Raw genomic sequence first — 16,634 nt, 5'->3', positions numbered from 1 at the left:
TTATCATCAAAATATAAAAAGGAACACATCCACATACTTCCCTCCCTTTTATACTTCCTTCTGCCCCTCTGCTGCCAACCTAATGAACAAGTCCTGGTGTACATTTCTCAAATGGTTTAACAATTCCATGTCCAAGATGCTACTTTTTTACCAATTATAACAAAGATATTTACAAATTGGTTAATTCGCTAGCTCTACTTTTTATCATACATTGTCACCTCAGGACTCCTAAAAAGCCTAGATGTTGCAAAATAATGAATGAACCTTGTCCATAGTAACCATTGGTACTTTACAAAAATGCACATTTAGACCTATGGTTATAACCTAAAACTGTCTTCTAGATATGGAGATACTAGCTAAGAGCCCTTCCCTTCACCCTTCCTCTTACCCCTCCTCCAGCATATCAGCGACTAAGTACAGGACTATATCTAGCTCCAAGAGGTGGATTAACATAGACGCTCCCAGAAGACACAGCCCTTCCTAAAAACCAACAAAAGGGCATTTATTAAGGGGTTATTATACTACCTCTACTTTTAATATACTTTGGGCATTAGGACTTGCTCATTCTTTAATACACAGCAATATTAACTAAAACACACAAATAGAACAATGGTTAGACAATCTGAACTTGTCTAAAGACTCATGGGCACAGATCCCTTCTCTGTACTTCCTTCCCTGTCCGCTCCCGCCTTCCCACTACCCAGTGAATAGTCAGCTCACTCTCCAAGACTCAAGTTTAACAATTTCCACTCCCCCAATACAACCATTCCTATGAATTAACAGAAAACAATACTTAAAAGGTGTTACTTTTAACTCTCTACTTTCAACATATGTTGTGCACTTTTACACATCTAGAAAGATTAGATGTTTCAAATCCAGATTTAAGTTTGTCCACTATGTATACACGTAGTAACACTGAAGAAACTGCACACAAAGGCTATAGTCACAAAGTGTCTCCTAAACAGGAACACTGGCCTAGAAGCTTCCCCTTCTCATCTCTATCAACCCAGTGGACAAGAATAATAAGCATCTGTAATGCTTAGAGGGGATTTTAACAATTTTACTTCCTCCAGTTGTTTTCAGAAGTCTTTCCTATGAATTTTAACACAAAGTGTACACAATGTATTTGTCAGCTATTTTTGTCATACACCGGCAACCTCTTTAACATCTAGGAAGACTAGATGTTGTAAATTTGGACCCTCTGTCCTTTATGTACGCTATGTACACAGCCAAGTAAAACAAAACGCAGAGACACACCAGACAATGGTTAGTCTTGGTATAAAGCCCTTTACACCTTCTTCTTTCTCCCTGAACCAGCACAAATAAAATAATGTGTACTGCTCAGAGAGGTGGTTTGATCATTTTGATCACTCCATTTCTAAAAGACAGTAGTTCATATGAATTTTAACAAAAGGGTATATCTACAGAATATGTTACTTCACTACCTCTACTTTTAACATACTTTGTGCACTTCTAAACATCTAGAAAGACTAGATGTTTCAAATAAGGACTAAAGTTTGTCCACTGTATACGCAGTAGTGTTGAATAAACTACACACGTGTAACAATGGTTAGATCTGAAATTGTCTTCTACATAGGAACATTCTAATCTAGAACACTTCATTTCTCCCAGTACCTCCTTTCTGCCATCCATCCAACATTGGGCAAGTACAGGCACAGGTGTCACTTAGATGTGATTTACAATTTCACTTCCAAAGGCCCTTTTCAGAAGACGGCCTTTCAATGAATTTTAACACAAAGTGTACAAAATGTGTTAGTTTACTAACTCTACTTTTGTCATACATTGACAACCTAATATCTAGAGACTAGATATTATAAAATTGGGACCCATTGGTCCAGTATATACAAAATATATACAGTAAAGTTAAATAAAATGCATGTAACATATAGAGCAATGGATAAGTTGAAATGTCCTAGTACCTGCTAGCAAAACATCTTTTGCAATCTTCCCTCCCACCTCCCTAAACCCAATGAACAAGCACAGAGTATACTGTTCAGAGAGGAGGTTTAACAATTCCATTTCCAAAGACAGTATTTCCCATCAGTTTTTAAAAGCTATTTACAAGAAGCATTATTCTACTAAAATTACTTTTAAATACATCAAGCACTTCTAAACATCTAGAAAGAATAGATATTTCATATAAGAACTTACTTGTCCACTATGTACACAGCACTGTTAAATAAAATTGCACACATGTAACAATGGTTATAATCTGAGGTGTCTTCTAAATATGACCATTTTGGCCTGAACCATTTCCTCCCTCACTTCCTTCTCTCCACCGCCAATCCAGTGGACAAGTACATGCATATGTAATGCTTAGAGGTGGTTGAACAAATTCATATCCAAAAGTCATTTACAGAAGACAAGCTTTCCTATGAATTTCAATAAAGTATACAAAATGTGCTCATTTTACTACTTTGTCATACACTGGCAACCCCTTTAACATCTAGAGACTAGATGTTGCAAAACTAGGACTCAATTTATCCATTATATACACGATATACACAGCAAAACAAAATGAACATACAAAAAATGGTTTTGTCTGAAAATGCCCAGGTATGAACACACTAGCATATTACCTTTTGCAATTCTTTCCCTCCCTCCTCCAAACCACTGAACAAGTATAGAAAATAGTATACTGCTCAGAGAGGTGGTTTAACATTTAACATTCCCAAAGACAGTGCTTCCTGTGAATTTTAGCAAAAAGTTATTTACAAAGTGATAGTTTACTACCTCTACATCTAACATACGTTGGGCACTTCTAAACATCTAGATGGACTAGATGTTTCAAATAAGGACTTAATTTGTCCACTATATACAGAGCAGTACTGAATGAACTGCACACATGTAACAGTTATAATCTGAAACTGTCTTCAAAATACCAGCATTCTAGCCATTCTAAGACCAATCCCCTTCTCTCTCTCCCCCCTCCACCAACCCAGAGGGCTATAATGCTCAAGTTTTCAGAAGACAGTCTTTCCTATAAATTTTAACACAAAATGTATTATTTACTAACTCTATTTTTGTCATACACTGGCAACCTCTTTAACATCTAGAAAGACTAGATGTTGTAAATTAGGACTCATTTGTCCATTATATACACTATATACACAGCAAAGTGAAACAAAATGCAGGAACATAAAAAAGACAATAGTTAATCTTGCCTCACTGTAAACACACTGGCAGAGATCTCTTTGCACTTCCTTCTCCTCCCCGCGACCTTGAACCAGTGCACAAACACAGTGCATACTGCCTACTGTTCAAAAAGGTGGTTTGGCCACCCCTCCCCCCAAAACAACATTTCATACGAATTTTAACAAAAAGATATTTACAAAATGTCTTTTTACTACCTCTACTTTGAACATATATCAGACACTTTAGAAGATCTAGAAAGACTAGATATTTCAAAAAAGTACTTATTGTCAACTACACATACAGTAGTAAGGAGTAAAATGCACACACAAACCAATGGTTCTAATATGCAAATGTCTTCTGTGACCAGTCTGGCACAGAACCTTCTTTTCTTCCTCCTCAACGTCTTCCATTCCATGTCCTCTAACCCAGTGAACAAACGTGGTCCTTTGTGGCTCCTGATGTCGCCTCTAGAGGCGGTCAAACAACTCCATTTCGAAAAGTCATTTCTAGAAGACATTTCTTTTCTACGGTTTTTTTAAAGAAACAAATAGGCATTTACAAGACATGTGACTTTAACTCTATCATACGTCGGCAACCTCTTCACATCTAGAAGGCCTATATGTAGCGAAAAGTTTTCTTTCGAAAGGTTAGGGGGAAAGTTGAGAGCAGCTTTTTCATATTATATACACAGGCCTTCTATAAACGGCCAGTAAGTCTTCCCGAAGGGTGGCGGGCACTTCCTACTGGCGGCACGTGGTACGTTATTCTACCATTTCTATCTTCCGACATCGAGGTCTTGGTAGAACGACGACCAACCGCCCGATGACCCGATAACGTTCCACCCGTCGTCGACCTGGGCTCCGCTCACCTTCCGGGCCCGTTAAGGCCTTTGTCCGTCGTTGTCCGGACGAGGTGAGGTCTCGTCCAACTGGGGCAGAGAGGTCACCTCAGGTCCTGGATCCGCGCGGGCTCCAAGGCCTAAGGGTGGGTGAGCTGGCGTCCACGTAGAGCCCCCTTCCCAGGCCCTCGAGGCTCTAACGACCCTCCGCAGCGTTCCAGTGGCCGCCATTCTTCTCGCCCTGCCACGCCCGACGCCCAAAGGCGCCACGTCCTCGGTGGGCTCCCGGAGGCTTCGCCTAACCCCTGCAGTGTGGGGTCAAGAGACCCGGCGGTGGGCGGGATCTGGGCTCCAAGGGTCCGCCGCCATTAGGTCGCGGAGGTGGGGGTGTGGGAGCAGTTCGTTGCTGCTTCCAGGCTTGGGCCCTGCCAGTGGACGGCTGCGGCGAGGGCTCTGGGGCTCGGTAAGACACAGCCTGAGCTTGTCCCGGGGGCCCCCCAGTTCACCTGCCCACCAGAGGCCGGAGGGCCTGGAGGGCCCCGGGCTAGAAGGCCGCGATCCGCTTCTCACCGCGCTCTCTGCCGGAACTCTGAACTGAGTTTCTTAGAAGATAGGAATGTATTTCACTGAATGTACTGAATGATGCATAATAAAATAGGAAAAAATGATACCAGTTTTTATAACGCTAATTTAACTTTCAATTGTCATCTTCTCACACGGGGGTTTTCATTTGTACATCCACTACCGTGCCCTCAGCAGCCTCTTTTTCTTTCCGCTCCAGATCAGGCATACTCTCCTGTACCACTTGTGTTCACTGGGCCGTTGTTCCACTGGGACTTGGGCTCCCACTTACCTAAACTCTTCACATCTACTGGCCTCTGTACTGCTGCTACCTAGAAAACCGTGTTTGTAGTTTTAGGAGCATAGGTGAGGGAGAGGGCCTGGGGTGGGCATCCTGAGTTAGCAGAGGAACAATGATACTTGGCTGAGTCTAAGAAATGTTTTCTAGGTGACTTGGAATACTAACTCTGTGGTCATGCAGATTTTAAATGTCAACTAAACAAATCAAGATTAGACTGGGAACATTCCATAGGAAGCCTACACACTTCTTTCAACCAATAGACTTTTTGGTCTGGGAAGAGATTGGAGTAGTTTATATTAAGGGTCTGGTCTAGCTGCTACGTTTTCCTGATTCTATATCTCTTAAAATATTTTGTTTTAAAATTACTGAAAATGATGATGAAAGCCTGATCAAAAAGATATGAGAAGAAAGAGTATTTGTAGAATGGTATTTCCAGCAATGAATTAGAATCTAAAATATGCAGAGAAGGGAAATAGTGAAGCCAGATACATATTCAAAAAATTGGATTTGACATGAAAGATTTTTTGTTTGGATTTGTTCTATAGTTATCTGTTTGCAAAGAACTTCAGCTACCACCTACTGATTTCCACTGGAGTGCCAACTTGGTGGCTCTCTCTTACTCTGCTACCTCAGGTGAAGCACATTCTACTCAGGTAGGTGACTTAAATGCTTACTGAAGTACATTTTTTAAAATAAGGGAGTTCTAAAGTTGGAGGAATCATCCAGCCCAGTTCTGAAGCGTAGCTGTAAAGCTACAGGAATCAAGACGGAGAGGCGACGGCAAAGAGATGGACACACAGGGCAGTGGAACAGAATAGAGAGTAGAGATATAGACTCGCTCAAGGATGGCCCTTTGATCTTTGACAAAGGCACAAAAAAATTCAGTGGATCAGGGATGGTCTTCTCAGTAACTGGTGTTGGAATCATTGGCTGTCTTTATGGAAAAAAGAAGCATTCCTTCTAAACCTCATTCTTTATGTAAGGATGAACCCAAAATGGATCATAGATCTAAATGTAAAGTGTAAAACTAAAAACTTTTGGAAGAAAACAGGAAAAAAAATCATCATGACCTGGGATTAGGTGAAGAGTTCTTAGAAATTACCAAAAGCATGATTCATAAAAAAAAAAAGATAAATTGGACTTAATCAAAATTTAAAACTTGGCTCTGCCAAAGGCACTGAAAGAAAATGAAGCGAGAACTACAGACTGGTAGGAAATAGTATATTATATAAATATTAGATACGATTTATATATCCAACAAAGGACTTGTGTGTAGAACATAAAATGAACCCTCAAAGCTTAGTAAGAAAACAGACGACCCAATTTAAAATAGGACTTGAATGCTTTACCAAAGAGGATATAAGGATGTCAGATAAGCACACGAAGAGGTGTTCACATCATTAGCCATTAGGAAAATGCAAAGAAAACAAGTGAGATACCACTAGACCCCTATTACAGTGGCTGAAATTAAAAGCACTGACACTACCAAGTGCTGGCGAGGATGTGGAGCAACCGGAACCTCATACATTGCTGGTGGGCCTGCTGGTGGTACAGCCACTTGATTTTCACTTCTTATAAAGTTAAAGTACCCTTGCCCTATGACCCAACAATTTCATTCCTGGCTATTTACTTTAGAGAAAGTAATGCTTATGTCCACACAAAAAACAGTACGCTAATGTCATAGCAGCTTTATTTGTGATAGCCAGCGGCAGAAACAATCCGAATGTCCTTTCAACTGATTTATCCATAGGATGGAATACTACTCAGCAGTAGAAAGGTATGAGCTACTGATACATGCAACAACAACCTGGATGAATCTCAAAGACGTCATTCTAAGTGAGATAAAGGTTATATTCAGTGTCAGATATAACCAGAGTCAAAAGGTTATATTCTATATGATTTCATTTGTTTGGCATTCTCAGAAAGACAGAACTATAATGATGGAAACGGTGATTGCCAGGGGTTAGGATAGGGAAGGGTATGACAGTAAAGGGAAAGCGTTAGGGAGTTTTGGGTGCAGATGGAACTGTACTGTATCTTTATCATGGTGGTAGTTATATGAGTCTACACGTGTTTTAAAATTCACAGAACTGTAAAAAGCAAAAGATTTTATGTGGTCTGAACAGAAACCAGAGTATAAAAATTCATAGAACTGTAAAACAAAAGGGGGAAAATGTCAGTTTTACTGTATGATAATTTTTTTAATATGAAAAAAAGGAATTTTTATTTCTGATTTCTGTTAATCAATAGTACATTGCCCTGGTTTCTTTATATCAGTGTCAACAAACTCCCGAGTTGGGCTCCTTCTTTTATTGTGGTTACTGAGTGTTATGGTCTTGTTTTGAGGCTGTTGCTGTCATGGTTGCCACCAGAGAAGGATCCATCCGCTATTGGCCAAGCCTTGCAAGTGAAGACACCTACACAGAGACGTCCGTAGATCTGGGAGGTGATAAGACTTGCAGTTTCCTAACAACAGTGCAGGTATATGATATTCTTTTATATTTATTGGAAAGCTGTGATTTGGCTTGGAAGTGGGATTTAAATGACTAAAAATATGGGGTTTTGAGCACATCATACAGGCAGGGGGTGGGGGGAATCAAAAAGAGGCAAAAAAAGAATGTCAGGATCTAGGATTTGGACACTTAGACAGAGGGAAGCCCTTCTCATAGGACTCTGCAATATCAGTAGTGCATAGTAGCTGATGTTATTCATTTCTGTCAGAAAGATCTTCATAAAATGATGTAGAAACTCTTAGACAGTAGGAGGAATGGTTTGCTAATATATACTCTGCAGGTTTACTGAAGAAATAAAATCTGATACTTGATTTGTTGAACCTGCATGATGGTGAACCTATCACTTAAAAATCAGAATTAAAAAATACATGCAGTTAAAAAAATTGCAACAAAGTTATTCTGTGTAGAATTAATATTAAGTGAATGGATTCATAAGTAAGTGATTTTAATAAAATAGCACTGTTCTTTTTATTCTTTTAGATTTGTTTTAAGGTACAGATGATTTCCTTCTGTATCAAAGTGATTTGTGTTAATTTTCTTTTCTTAGTCTTAACTGCTTAACTAATTTTGCTATGTTTGTTCACAGGGAGGAAGTTTTATTTTATCCTCATCGGGAGGCCAGCTGATTCGCCTGATACCCGAAAGTGTAGGAAAAATTCATCAGCATATCCTGCCTCAAGGGCAAGGTGTGCTTTCGGGAATTGGTCGGAAGGTTTCTTCTCTTTTGGGAATTTTATCTTCTAGCAGTGATCTCATAGTAAGTTGATAAAATAACCTTGTTTTACAAGCTTCTCTTAGTGAAATCAATAAGTTGGCAGTTCCCTATGAAGTTGGTATTGCCTCTGTATGAACTGTGGTGTACATGAGCTGAAAGCTTTGATCTTTTAGTGAAGCATTTTTATTATGATGGTCAAATGAGTTCATACCCTGTAACGTTAATATTCTTAAGTCACACAGATTATCTTATAAGTAAATTCTTTGAACTAAAACTATGATGTAAAATTATAAACGTGTTTAAGGATTAATTTTGCTTTCTAGACATAACCAAAAGTGTGTTCTCTACCCCCATGACTCCAGCTATCTGTGTGGATGACTCAAACCTCTGTCTGCTGGGCTTCTGCCTCAGTCTCTGGAATAGTGAAGGGAGGCTGATGGGAACTAACGTGTGGGGGGCATCTGCTCTCTGCTAGGTGCTCCATGTTTGTTACCTCCTGTAATTATTAGATGACCTGTAACGTAGAGAGCTTCATTTCCAATTTGTAGATGAGGAACTGGCCTCAGTGAGGCTAAATTGCCCAAGGTTACAGAACCACTCAGCGGCAGATTCATACCCAAGTCTGTTTGAATTGAGAGCACACCTTTTTTTTAAACTATGCTGTTCCCTCTAACTTCAGGTTGCTATTATTATCTGCTTCCTTAACTGGTCTTTGAACCTAAAACGTAACATGTCTGGAAGCAAATTGCTGATATTCTCTTCTCTCCTGTTGACTTACAAAACTCATTTCTCTTTTGACCTATTTCTAATGGCACTGTCACTTTTTTCAGAGACCCAGGTATAAAACCCTGGTGCGTGTGTGTGTGAGTGTGTGTGTGTGTGTCTGTGTGTCTCTCTCTCCTTACCAGGTTCTATAGGTTTGGCTTCTTTCATGTCTCACTGCCATCCCCATCTTCCTGCTTCCATTGTAAGGCCCTAATATGCACTTTTGGTTAATTTCCCCTAATTCTTGGTGCCAGGCCGCTTTACTCACTGTTGGCCCCTCCGGTCCCATTAGTGACTAGAGTCATGGTGATAGGAGAAGTGGAGACAATTAGGGTTTTCACTCAACAGTCCTGTATACCCAACTTAAAAAACACATCTGTTCAGAAGCAAGAAAGACGAGGTTAACATACCCACGTGGAACTACACACAGCCCTACCAGATTCCTTCTCCTGTAACACAGCTCTTGTGCTCACAAGCCATTGAGACTATCTCCCTTGCTTATTAGGTTTACAGGCTCACATTTAAGACTGTGCTGTGTGTGAACCTTATTTTTGCTTCTTTCCTGGTTGTAATCCGCATCCCAATTAAGCAGGACTGTGTCTTGTTCTCTGAAGATCCTGTGACTTTCCCACCTCCCGACTCTGCTCTTCCTGGGCCTTCTGCCTTTATATTTGTGCCTGTGGAAACCCTCCTTACTCAAGGTCTGTTTCAGGATCACTCCTTCCTTCGAGTCCTAAATGAAGAATTCTGCTAGGATTACTATCAAATAGTTATAAAATGTACTAATTTTGAATTTCAGAAAAATAGTTCATTAACATTAGAACGTAATAATCTATAAACTTTTTTCTCCTCTCCATATAGCTTTCAAGTGTCCTTTGGGATAGAGAGCGATCAAGCTTTTATAGCTTGACAAGTTCAAACATCGGTAAATGGGAATTAGATGATTCTTCAGAAAAACAAGCACATAGTTGGGATGTAAATAGAGTCCTGAAGGAAAACATTATTGATGCTGTCTGGGTAAGGAACAGTAACATTCATCTCTATAATTTTCATTTATGTGAGACTGCTAGTTCCTTTAGTTGTTGTATTTATTAGAACATATTTCAGTGTAATACACAAAGTTTTAGCCATCAGATAAGCTGAAATGGAGTAGTCAATCTTTAGAAGTATTGGAAAGCACTGATTTACTTAACTTTTTAAATGCATACATTCATTCAATAAATGTTTGACTTACTGTGGATGAGGCACTTTAGTAGGTGGTGGGGATATAAAGGTGAAAAGAAACGATTCCTAAACTCAAGGAGTTTACGTTATTGATATTTTCATGTAGGGATCTGAAAGTAACTATGAAGCTATTAAAGAAGGGGTCAACATTCGGTATTTGGATTTGAAGCAAAACTGGTAAGCAATTAATTTGTCATGAAGAACATAGGAGTTGTTTGGAAAAACAAACTGATGTTTGTTATAAAATGATGAGCAGTCTTGCTATCTGTTTTTCGAATGCCTCTAATGCTAATCTTATACTATTATGTCTTAACTAAATCGTTTTGTGTTGTCTAGCGATGCTAATTCATTTGAGAAATATAGGCAGTTGTCAGCCTTCCACTGTGTGTTCCATTAGCTGTCTGCCCTCAGTAGGGATCCGTCTGTTCTGCTGTCACAGCCGGAGCCTCTAAGAGCTGCCTACCCCGCTGCTGGGGGTGCTCCATGCTGTCATTTTTCCCGACTCAGTGGAGATGCCAGGCGCTCTTCTCCAGCCCTTTTTCTGTTGCTGAAGAAGCTTTAGCCTGTGTTTGTCGCTGTATTGAATAAAGGAAGGATGGGTGAGGTTTTGTCATGGTGGTACAAGTTAGAATTCAGTCATGGTTTATACTCAGAGTGAATTTCCTCTTAGAAATGGTGCTCTAAATGGTGCTTAAGATCCCAGGTTAGTCTGATAAAGCTACTTAATCCCATGTTATTGTTTAGCTTTAATACCAGAGGCCATATGGAACTTAAAAATCATTTGTAATACGGCTTCTGTGGCAGAGCTCATAATGAGTGCAAATACATGACTTGTAATTTTTCAAAACGCAACTTACCAGAAGTTAAGGAGTATTTTTATGTGTTCTAGAGTAATTTAGTTTAGTAGAACAAATTCTACTTGTTTCTTGGCTTGAAGTTGTGCTGTTTAATTTTTCTCTCTTGGGCTATTGGGACTATCAGGACCCTTTATAGTTTCTGAAAACCACATATGTAAACTATCAAAGAAGTAAAAATAATAGTATATATTTAATTTCCCAAAACAGTTGCATTAGATACAGTGTATCTTGTTTTCATTTAGCTTTACCAGACCTTCATAAATTTAGAACTGCTGCCAGGACACAGCCCACTGTGGGTGTAGGATGCGGGGATGCAGACGTTTCCTCATGTGTAGTTTTCAGAACGGAGACACGGGTTGAGAACAGAGAAACCTGCTTAGGACTGGCTGTGCCGAGGCAGACCAGACCCTGGGCGCCTCCCCCGGTGCTGTCATGCTAACGCAGCTCGATTCTCGTGAGGCCTGTGAGATGCAGCTCTCACCCTCCTTCTGGGCCCCTCCCCACCATAGCTCCAAATGATGCGGTCATCGCTCTTTTGAATACTCTTGTTCTGGTGATCCGTTCACCGCGTCTGGGTGGGCCTCTTCTGTTTAAGGAGCGTGTGTGTCTCCCTGATGCTTATTGCTCCTCCTCGGTCGATTGCTCCTTTTGGCCAGAGCTGCAACCTCGGCCCTGTTTGCAGTGAACAGCCTCATGAGTTCTTTTACCAGACGATTACTGACGCAAAGCTCAGGTAGCTTCATTCTGGATTTTTTGAAATCATAAACGTATTGCCCTGTATATACTCGCATAAAAATTTGTCAATTAAAAAAAAATTCTGTTTATTTATTTATTTATTTTGGCTGCACCGGGTCTTGGTTACAGCACATGGGACCTTCATTGAGGCATGTGGATCTTCTGTTGCGGCACATGTGCTTCTCTCTAGTTGTAGCACACGGGTTTTCTCTTCTCTAGTTGTGACGCACAGGCTCCAGAGTGTGTGGGCTCTGTAGTTTGTGGCATGCAGGCTCTCTAGCTGAGGTACGTGAGCTCAGTAGTTGTGGCGCGTGGGCTTAGCTGCCCCGCGGCATGTGGGATCTTAGTTCCCCAACCAGGGATCGAACCTGCGTCCCCTGCATTGGAAGGCGGATTCTTTACCACTGGACCACCAGCGAAGTCCCTGTCAAATTTTTACTGATTTGCAGAATTGGTTATCTTCCTATCATCTTTACTACCTAAAATACCTTCATGTTTTTTTAATCAGGAAGATTTTTTTTTATAAAGATGTCAAATGAAACTGGTCCAAGCACCACTCCCTGAGGAATCCTCTGTTAGCTGTGTCTCTGGGCCTCAGGGGGCACCCATTACCCCACAGCGGTCCAGTCTTTGGAGTGACTTCAGTGTCGAGCCTCATCTGGACGTGGCCGTCTCTCCCTCCCTGCCTGGTGCGGAGGGCAAGAGACCGCATTCTCTGCGGCCTCAGTCGCTTCCTTCTTACGTGTCATCAGTAGCTCTTTAGGTCACTGCCAGTATGTTTGGATGTGGGCCAGTGTCCTTGAATTCTTCCCGGGAATTCAGGTAGAAGTGATAAGGGCTGGGGAGCTGGAGGAAGAGAACAGTGGAGAAGGGAAATGAGAGCCGCGTTAGGACTGCTTGGTTTGAAGTGCATGTTGTCCAGCCACTAGCTCGGTTTATTATTTTTAGTTGTCAGTAGAGGGTGCTTGCCACCCTGTTAATATTTCTGAGACTTGAACCGAGAGTTGCTAAAAATGCTACTAAATGTTTTAGAAGGGTTGAGATTAGAGACCATTTAATTGGTTGGGGGCAACAACTTTGATAGACTTAAGAGGACCATATACACTTTAAGATGGAAAAAGGTTTGTTTTTCACATATACAGCAGCTTGAATATACAGCAGCAGTTCTATGATTGGTTATTAAAATTAAAAACAACATGTTTTTCCTCTGTACAAAAGTAAGCTTTAAAGAACAGATCAGATCAGGGGTTGGCAACCTTTCCTGTGAAGGTTCCAAAACTTTTATATTTTCAGGCTTTGGGGACCATGTGGTCTTCACTGCAGCTCTTTTACTCTATCAGTGGTAGCATTAAAGCATCCATAGACAACACATAACAAGTGGCGTGGCTGCATGGCAGGAAAGCTTCATTTACAAAGCCTCAACCTGGGCTCAGTTTAGTCTGAGCGCTGCACTTTGCCAATCCCTGTAATTGATGATTTGTTGGTCTTTTTAAGTCAGATTTGTTGAGTTACATTTTACATATAGAAAATACCTTGCACCCTTTTTAATGTATAATTTGGTGAGTTTTGACAAGTGCGTAGTCATTTAACTAGAACCGCAATCAAGATACAGAACAGTTCTATCACTCCAAAATTTCCTTGGTACTCTTTTGTCAACCCCTCTCTCCACCTGCGGCTCCTGGCAACCATTGATGTATTTTCTGTCCTTATAGTATAAATGGAATCATAGGGTATAAAGCCTTTTGAGTGTGGCTTCTTTCACTTAGCATAATGCATTTGATATTTATTCAGTGGTTTCTTCCTTTTTACTGCTGAGTAGTAGTTCATTGTATAGATTTACCAGGATTTGTTTATCTATTCAGCAGTTGAAGGATGTTGGGTTGTTTCCAGTTTTAGGCAATCATGAGTAAAGCCACTATGAGGTCCCAGTCTCTAGGACTGGGCTTGCTAGGTCATACGGGAAATGCGTGTTTAACTCTTCAAGACATTGACGGACTGTTTTCCCAAGAGACAATAGATCTTTCTTTCTCACTAATTAGCGATGGTCTCCTGATTTTGTCAGCGGCATGGCACCTGGCAGACAAGCCCTGTCTCGTCTATTACTCGCTGGTAACAGTAGAAGATAACGGCTACCAAATGTCAGATGCAGTGACTGTGGAAGTCACTCAGTATAACCCACCTTTTCAGGTAAGGTTTCCATCTGTAAGTTAAAGTACAAAGTGACAGTAACATGCTGAGTTCTTTTCCTAACCATTGCAGGGTCAGATTCTTTGAGAAATTCATCTGCAGAGCTTGGAAGTACATTTTATTTTATTTTATTTAAATCTCTTTATTGCTTTATTGTTATTATTTTTGGCAGCTTGCGGGATTTTAGTTCCCTGACCAGAGATTGAACTTGGGCCCTTGGCAGAGAAAGTGCAAAGTCCTAACCACTGAACTGCCAAGGAGTTCCTGGAAATACATTTTAAATAGCTAGTTTTTAGGCATTGCATTCTGTTTGCCATCTCATACTCAGTCCTTTGTTCAGCCTTAGCTAAAGAGAAGTGAGAGTGGGAGCCCCTCACAGCGAGGAGTGTGCCTCTCCTGCCGTAGCTCTGTGAAGGGGTCTTCATTTCAGTATCGCTGAGAAGGAAAACATTGATGATGAACTGCAGAGTGAAAAATAAGGAAGAAACCTGACATGAACTGGGCTTTGGTTTTGAGCCCTATATACTATAGAAAAATCCCATTTTTCCTCAAAGTAGGATTATATTTGTAGGTAACCACATTCTATACTTGTCAAATTTCATGTGAACGATTAAAAGGCAAGCTCTCTAATTTTAAGCTTCTTAATAGCAATTGAACATTGTTGAATAAGTATGATGTTTTTGAGGAAAGGCCTTAACTGCTGTAAATTCATTTCATTTAATCTTGTATAGTATCTAATTCTGTTGAACTCTCACTCTTAATATGATTTGTGTAGCTGAGTGCCCTAAGGAAATCTTTTAGTTTGGTCTTTATTTCAAACAGAAATAAACCTTATGTGTTCTGATTATACAAGAAAAATATGCTCAGTGTTAAAATTTTTCAGACAGTGGGAAAGGGTATAAAGAAGACAATTTGAGAATAAAAAAAATTCCATGTTTATGTTATGTTTGTAAAATTCTTTTAATAAACGGAATATCCTTTTTAGCTTTCGCTAATTTTATGATTTAATTAGGTCTTATTTCTATTTTTAATTTCATATATGATCAAATTAACTCAGTTTTCTTGTGCTTGATATCTGGACAGTGAAGAAAAAGACAATATTTATCAGGGGTCGTTTATAAATAAATTTGTCGATTCTAAAATAAATAATGAACTAATCCTTTTATTTTCTTCCTCACATTTGTTACAGGCGGTTAGTTAAAATCTTATCACCATGGAAACGTTTTCAAACTTTGCTAATTATTTGCAACTCAGCAAATGGTCTCTCTAATTGATGTTTATAAACTTATTGTCATGTTTTGTAAATCATCTGATGGATAGTGTTTAGGTTTTCACAAGGATAATCAACAAATTATTTTATCATTTTTATGAGCGTACAAAAGTGTGAATTACAAAATCATACAAACAAGTATTTTTGTTTCAATTGTGATTAAATGTAATCTTAAATTTAATTTTCAGTCTGAAGACTTGATTATGTGTCAGTTGATGGTCCCAAACTTTTCAAACCAGACTGCCTATCTGTATACTGAAAGTGCTGTCTACGTGTGCTCCACAGGAACTGGGAAGTTTTCTCTTCCTCGGGAGAAAATCGTCTTCAACACACAAGGTAGGGTAGTGGTTTTAGAAAACAGGATTAGGGAACTCGTTAGTCATTCTGAGCAGTTTTTGTTCTCTTTCCATGAACTTTGCTTCAAGCATGATGCCTGTGACATTCAATACCACGCCTACAGTAGCTGAAAAACTGGAAGGGTGGTAGAGTTCCCAAACTGATACATTTATGGGCAAAAAATAGTAACGTTTTTCCCAGAAGAGGCCAAGAAGAAAAGAACTGATGCTAACAGAAGTAATTGCTTGTTCCTGATCAGTAAGAGTGACTTATTCTGAGCTGATGTTCTTTAAATGTTTGTCCAGACCCCTGGGTAAGAAGAATCCCAGGTGCTGGACTCATGCAAGGGGGCTGGAATTGGGGGGGAGGTGTGGGTGATGGGGGGAGCCAGCCAGCAGTGAAAAACACCAAGCAGACAGTCTCATCAGGGTCTTAAGGGGCAAAGGGCAAAATCCATGTGAGGCAGCAGGATGGAACCTCAATTCTCTAGTCCCAGCACCAGAGCCTTGACTCTGGTGAGTGGTGAGTGGGATGCTGTTAAGACTCCAAGAGAGCTTAAACCTTTTCCTTCCGCATTGGCTTACTCAGTAAGTCAAGGTAGGGTTGGCAAGCTGTACTCTGAGTCTTGCAGAAGGGATGATTTTCTCGTTTGGTGCTCTGTACCCACTACTCTTGCAAGGCACAGTGAAGGACACAGCCTACCACTCCAGATAGCGGGGAGCCTTGACTTTTGATGCGGGATTACAGAGTAGGAGTAACACGGCAAAGGATATCACCAGGATTTTCTGCTGGGAGGTGGATTTAGGAAAGTACTTTTTGGTTATGTCTATCTGATCGTGTACTTTTCTTTCTCTTAGGAGATAGTATTTTAGGAGCTGGTTCCTGTGGGGGCGTTCCTATCCTTTTTTCTAGAAACAGTGGATTGGTGTCTATTACTTCAAGGGAAAATGTGTCCGTATTGGCAGAAGACCTTGAAGATTCCCTGGCATCTTCAGTTACTGGACCAGGCAATGAGGTAACGTGGTTCCATAAGATTTTTTTTTTTTTTTAAGTATAGTTGATTTAAAGTGTAGCTGATTTGCGAAGGATTTAACGATTTTTATCAGGGTGTTTCCCACAAATGTTTAAAAGTCAGACCCTTTTAAAAGAGTTGTGATGAAGACATTAGTTCTTTTA

General features: G+C 40.2%; 1 protein-coding gene across 2 annotated transcripts in view; it reads left to right on the top strand.

Annotated features, from left to right (window-relative positions):
* NUP133 (nucleoporin 133) overlaps positions 1 to 16,634 on the top strand; it is a 57,258-nt gene that overhangs the window by 5,642 nt on the left and 34,982 nt on the right. For both annotated transcript variants that reach the window (XM_082674077.1, XM_082674076.1), the window contains exons 4-11: positions 5,402 to 5,509; positions 7,203 to 7,337; positions 7,956 to 8,126; positions 9,711 to 9,866; positions 10,180 to 10,250; positions 13,705 to 13,852; positions 15,311 to 15,458; positions 16,316 to 16,473. In XM_082674077.1, coding sequence (XP_082530203.1) covers positions 5,402 to 5,509; positions 7,203 to 7,337; positions 7,956 to 8,126; positions 9,711 to 9,866; positions 10,180 to 10,250; positions 13,705 to 13,852; positions 15,311 to 15,458; positions 16,316 to 16,473 — 1,095 coding nt within the window. The remainder of the gene's footprint in view (positions 1 to 5,401; positions 5,510 to 7,202; positions 7,338 to 7,955; positions 8,127 to 9,710; positions 9,867 to 10,179; positions 10,251 to 13,704; positions 13,853 to 15,310; positions 15,459 to 16,315; positions 16,474 to 16,634) is intronic.

This window comes from Grampus griseus, assembly GCF_964374135.1.
Source record: "Grampus griseus genome assembly, chromosome: 16".
In the NCBI taxonomy this organism is placed as follows: domain Eukaryota; kingdom Metazoa; phylum Chordata; class Mammalia; order Artiodactyla; family Delphinidae; genus Grampus; species Grampus griseus.
This window is presented reverse-complemented; position numbering and strand designations above follow the sequence as displayed.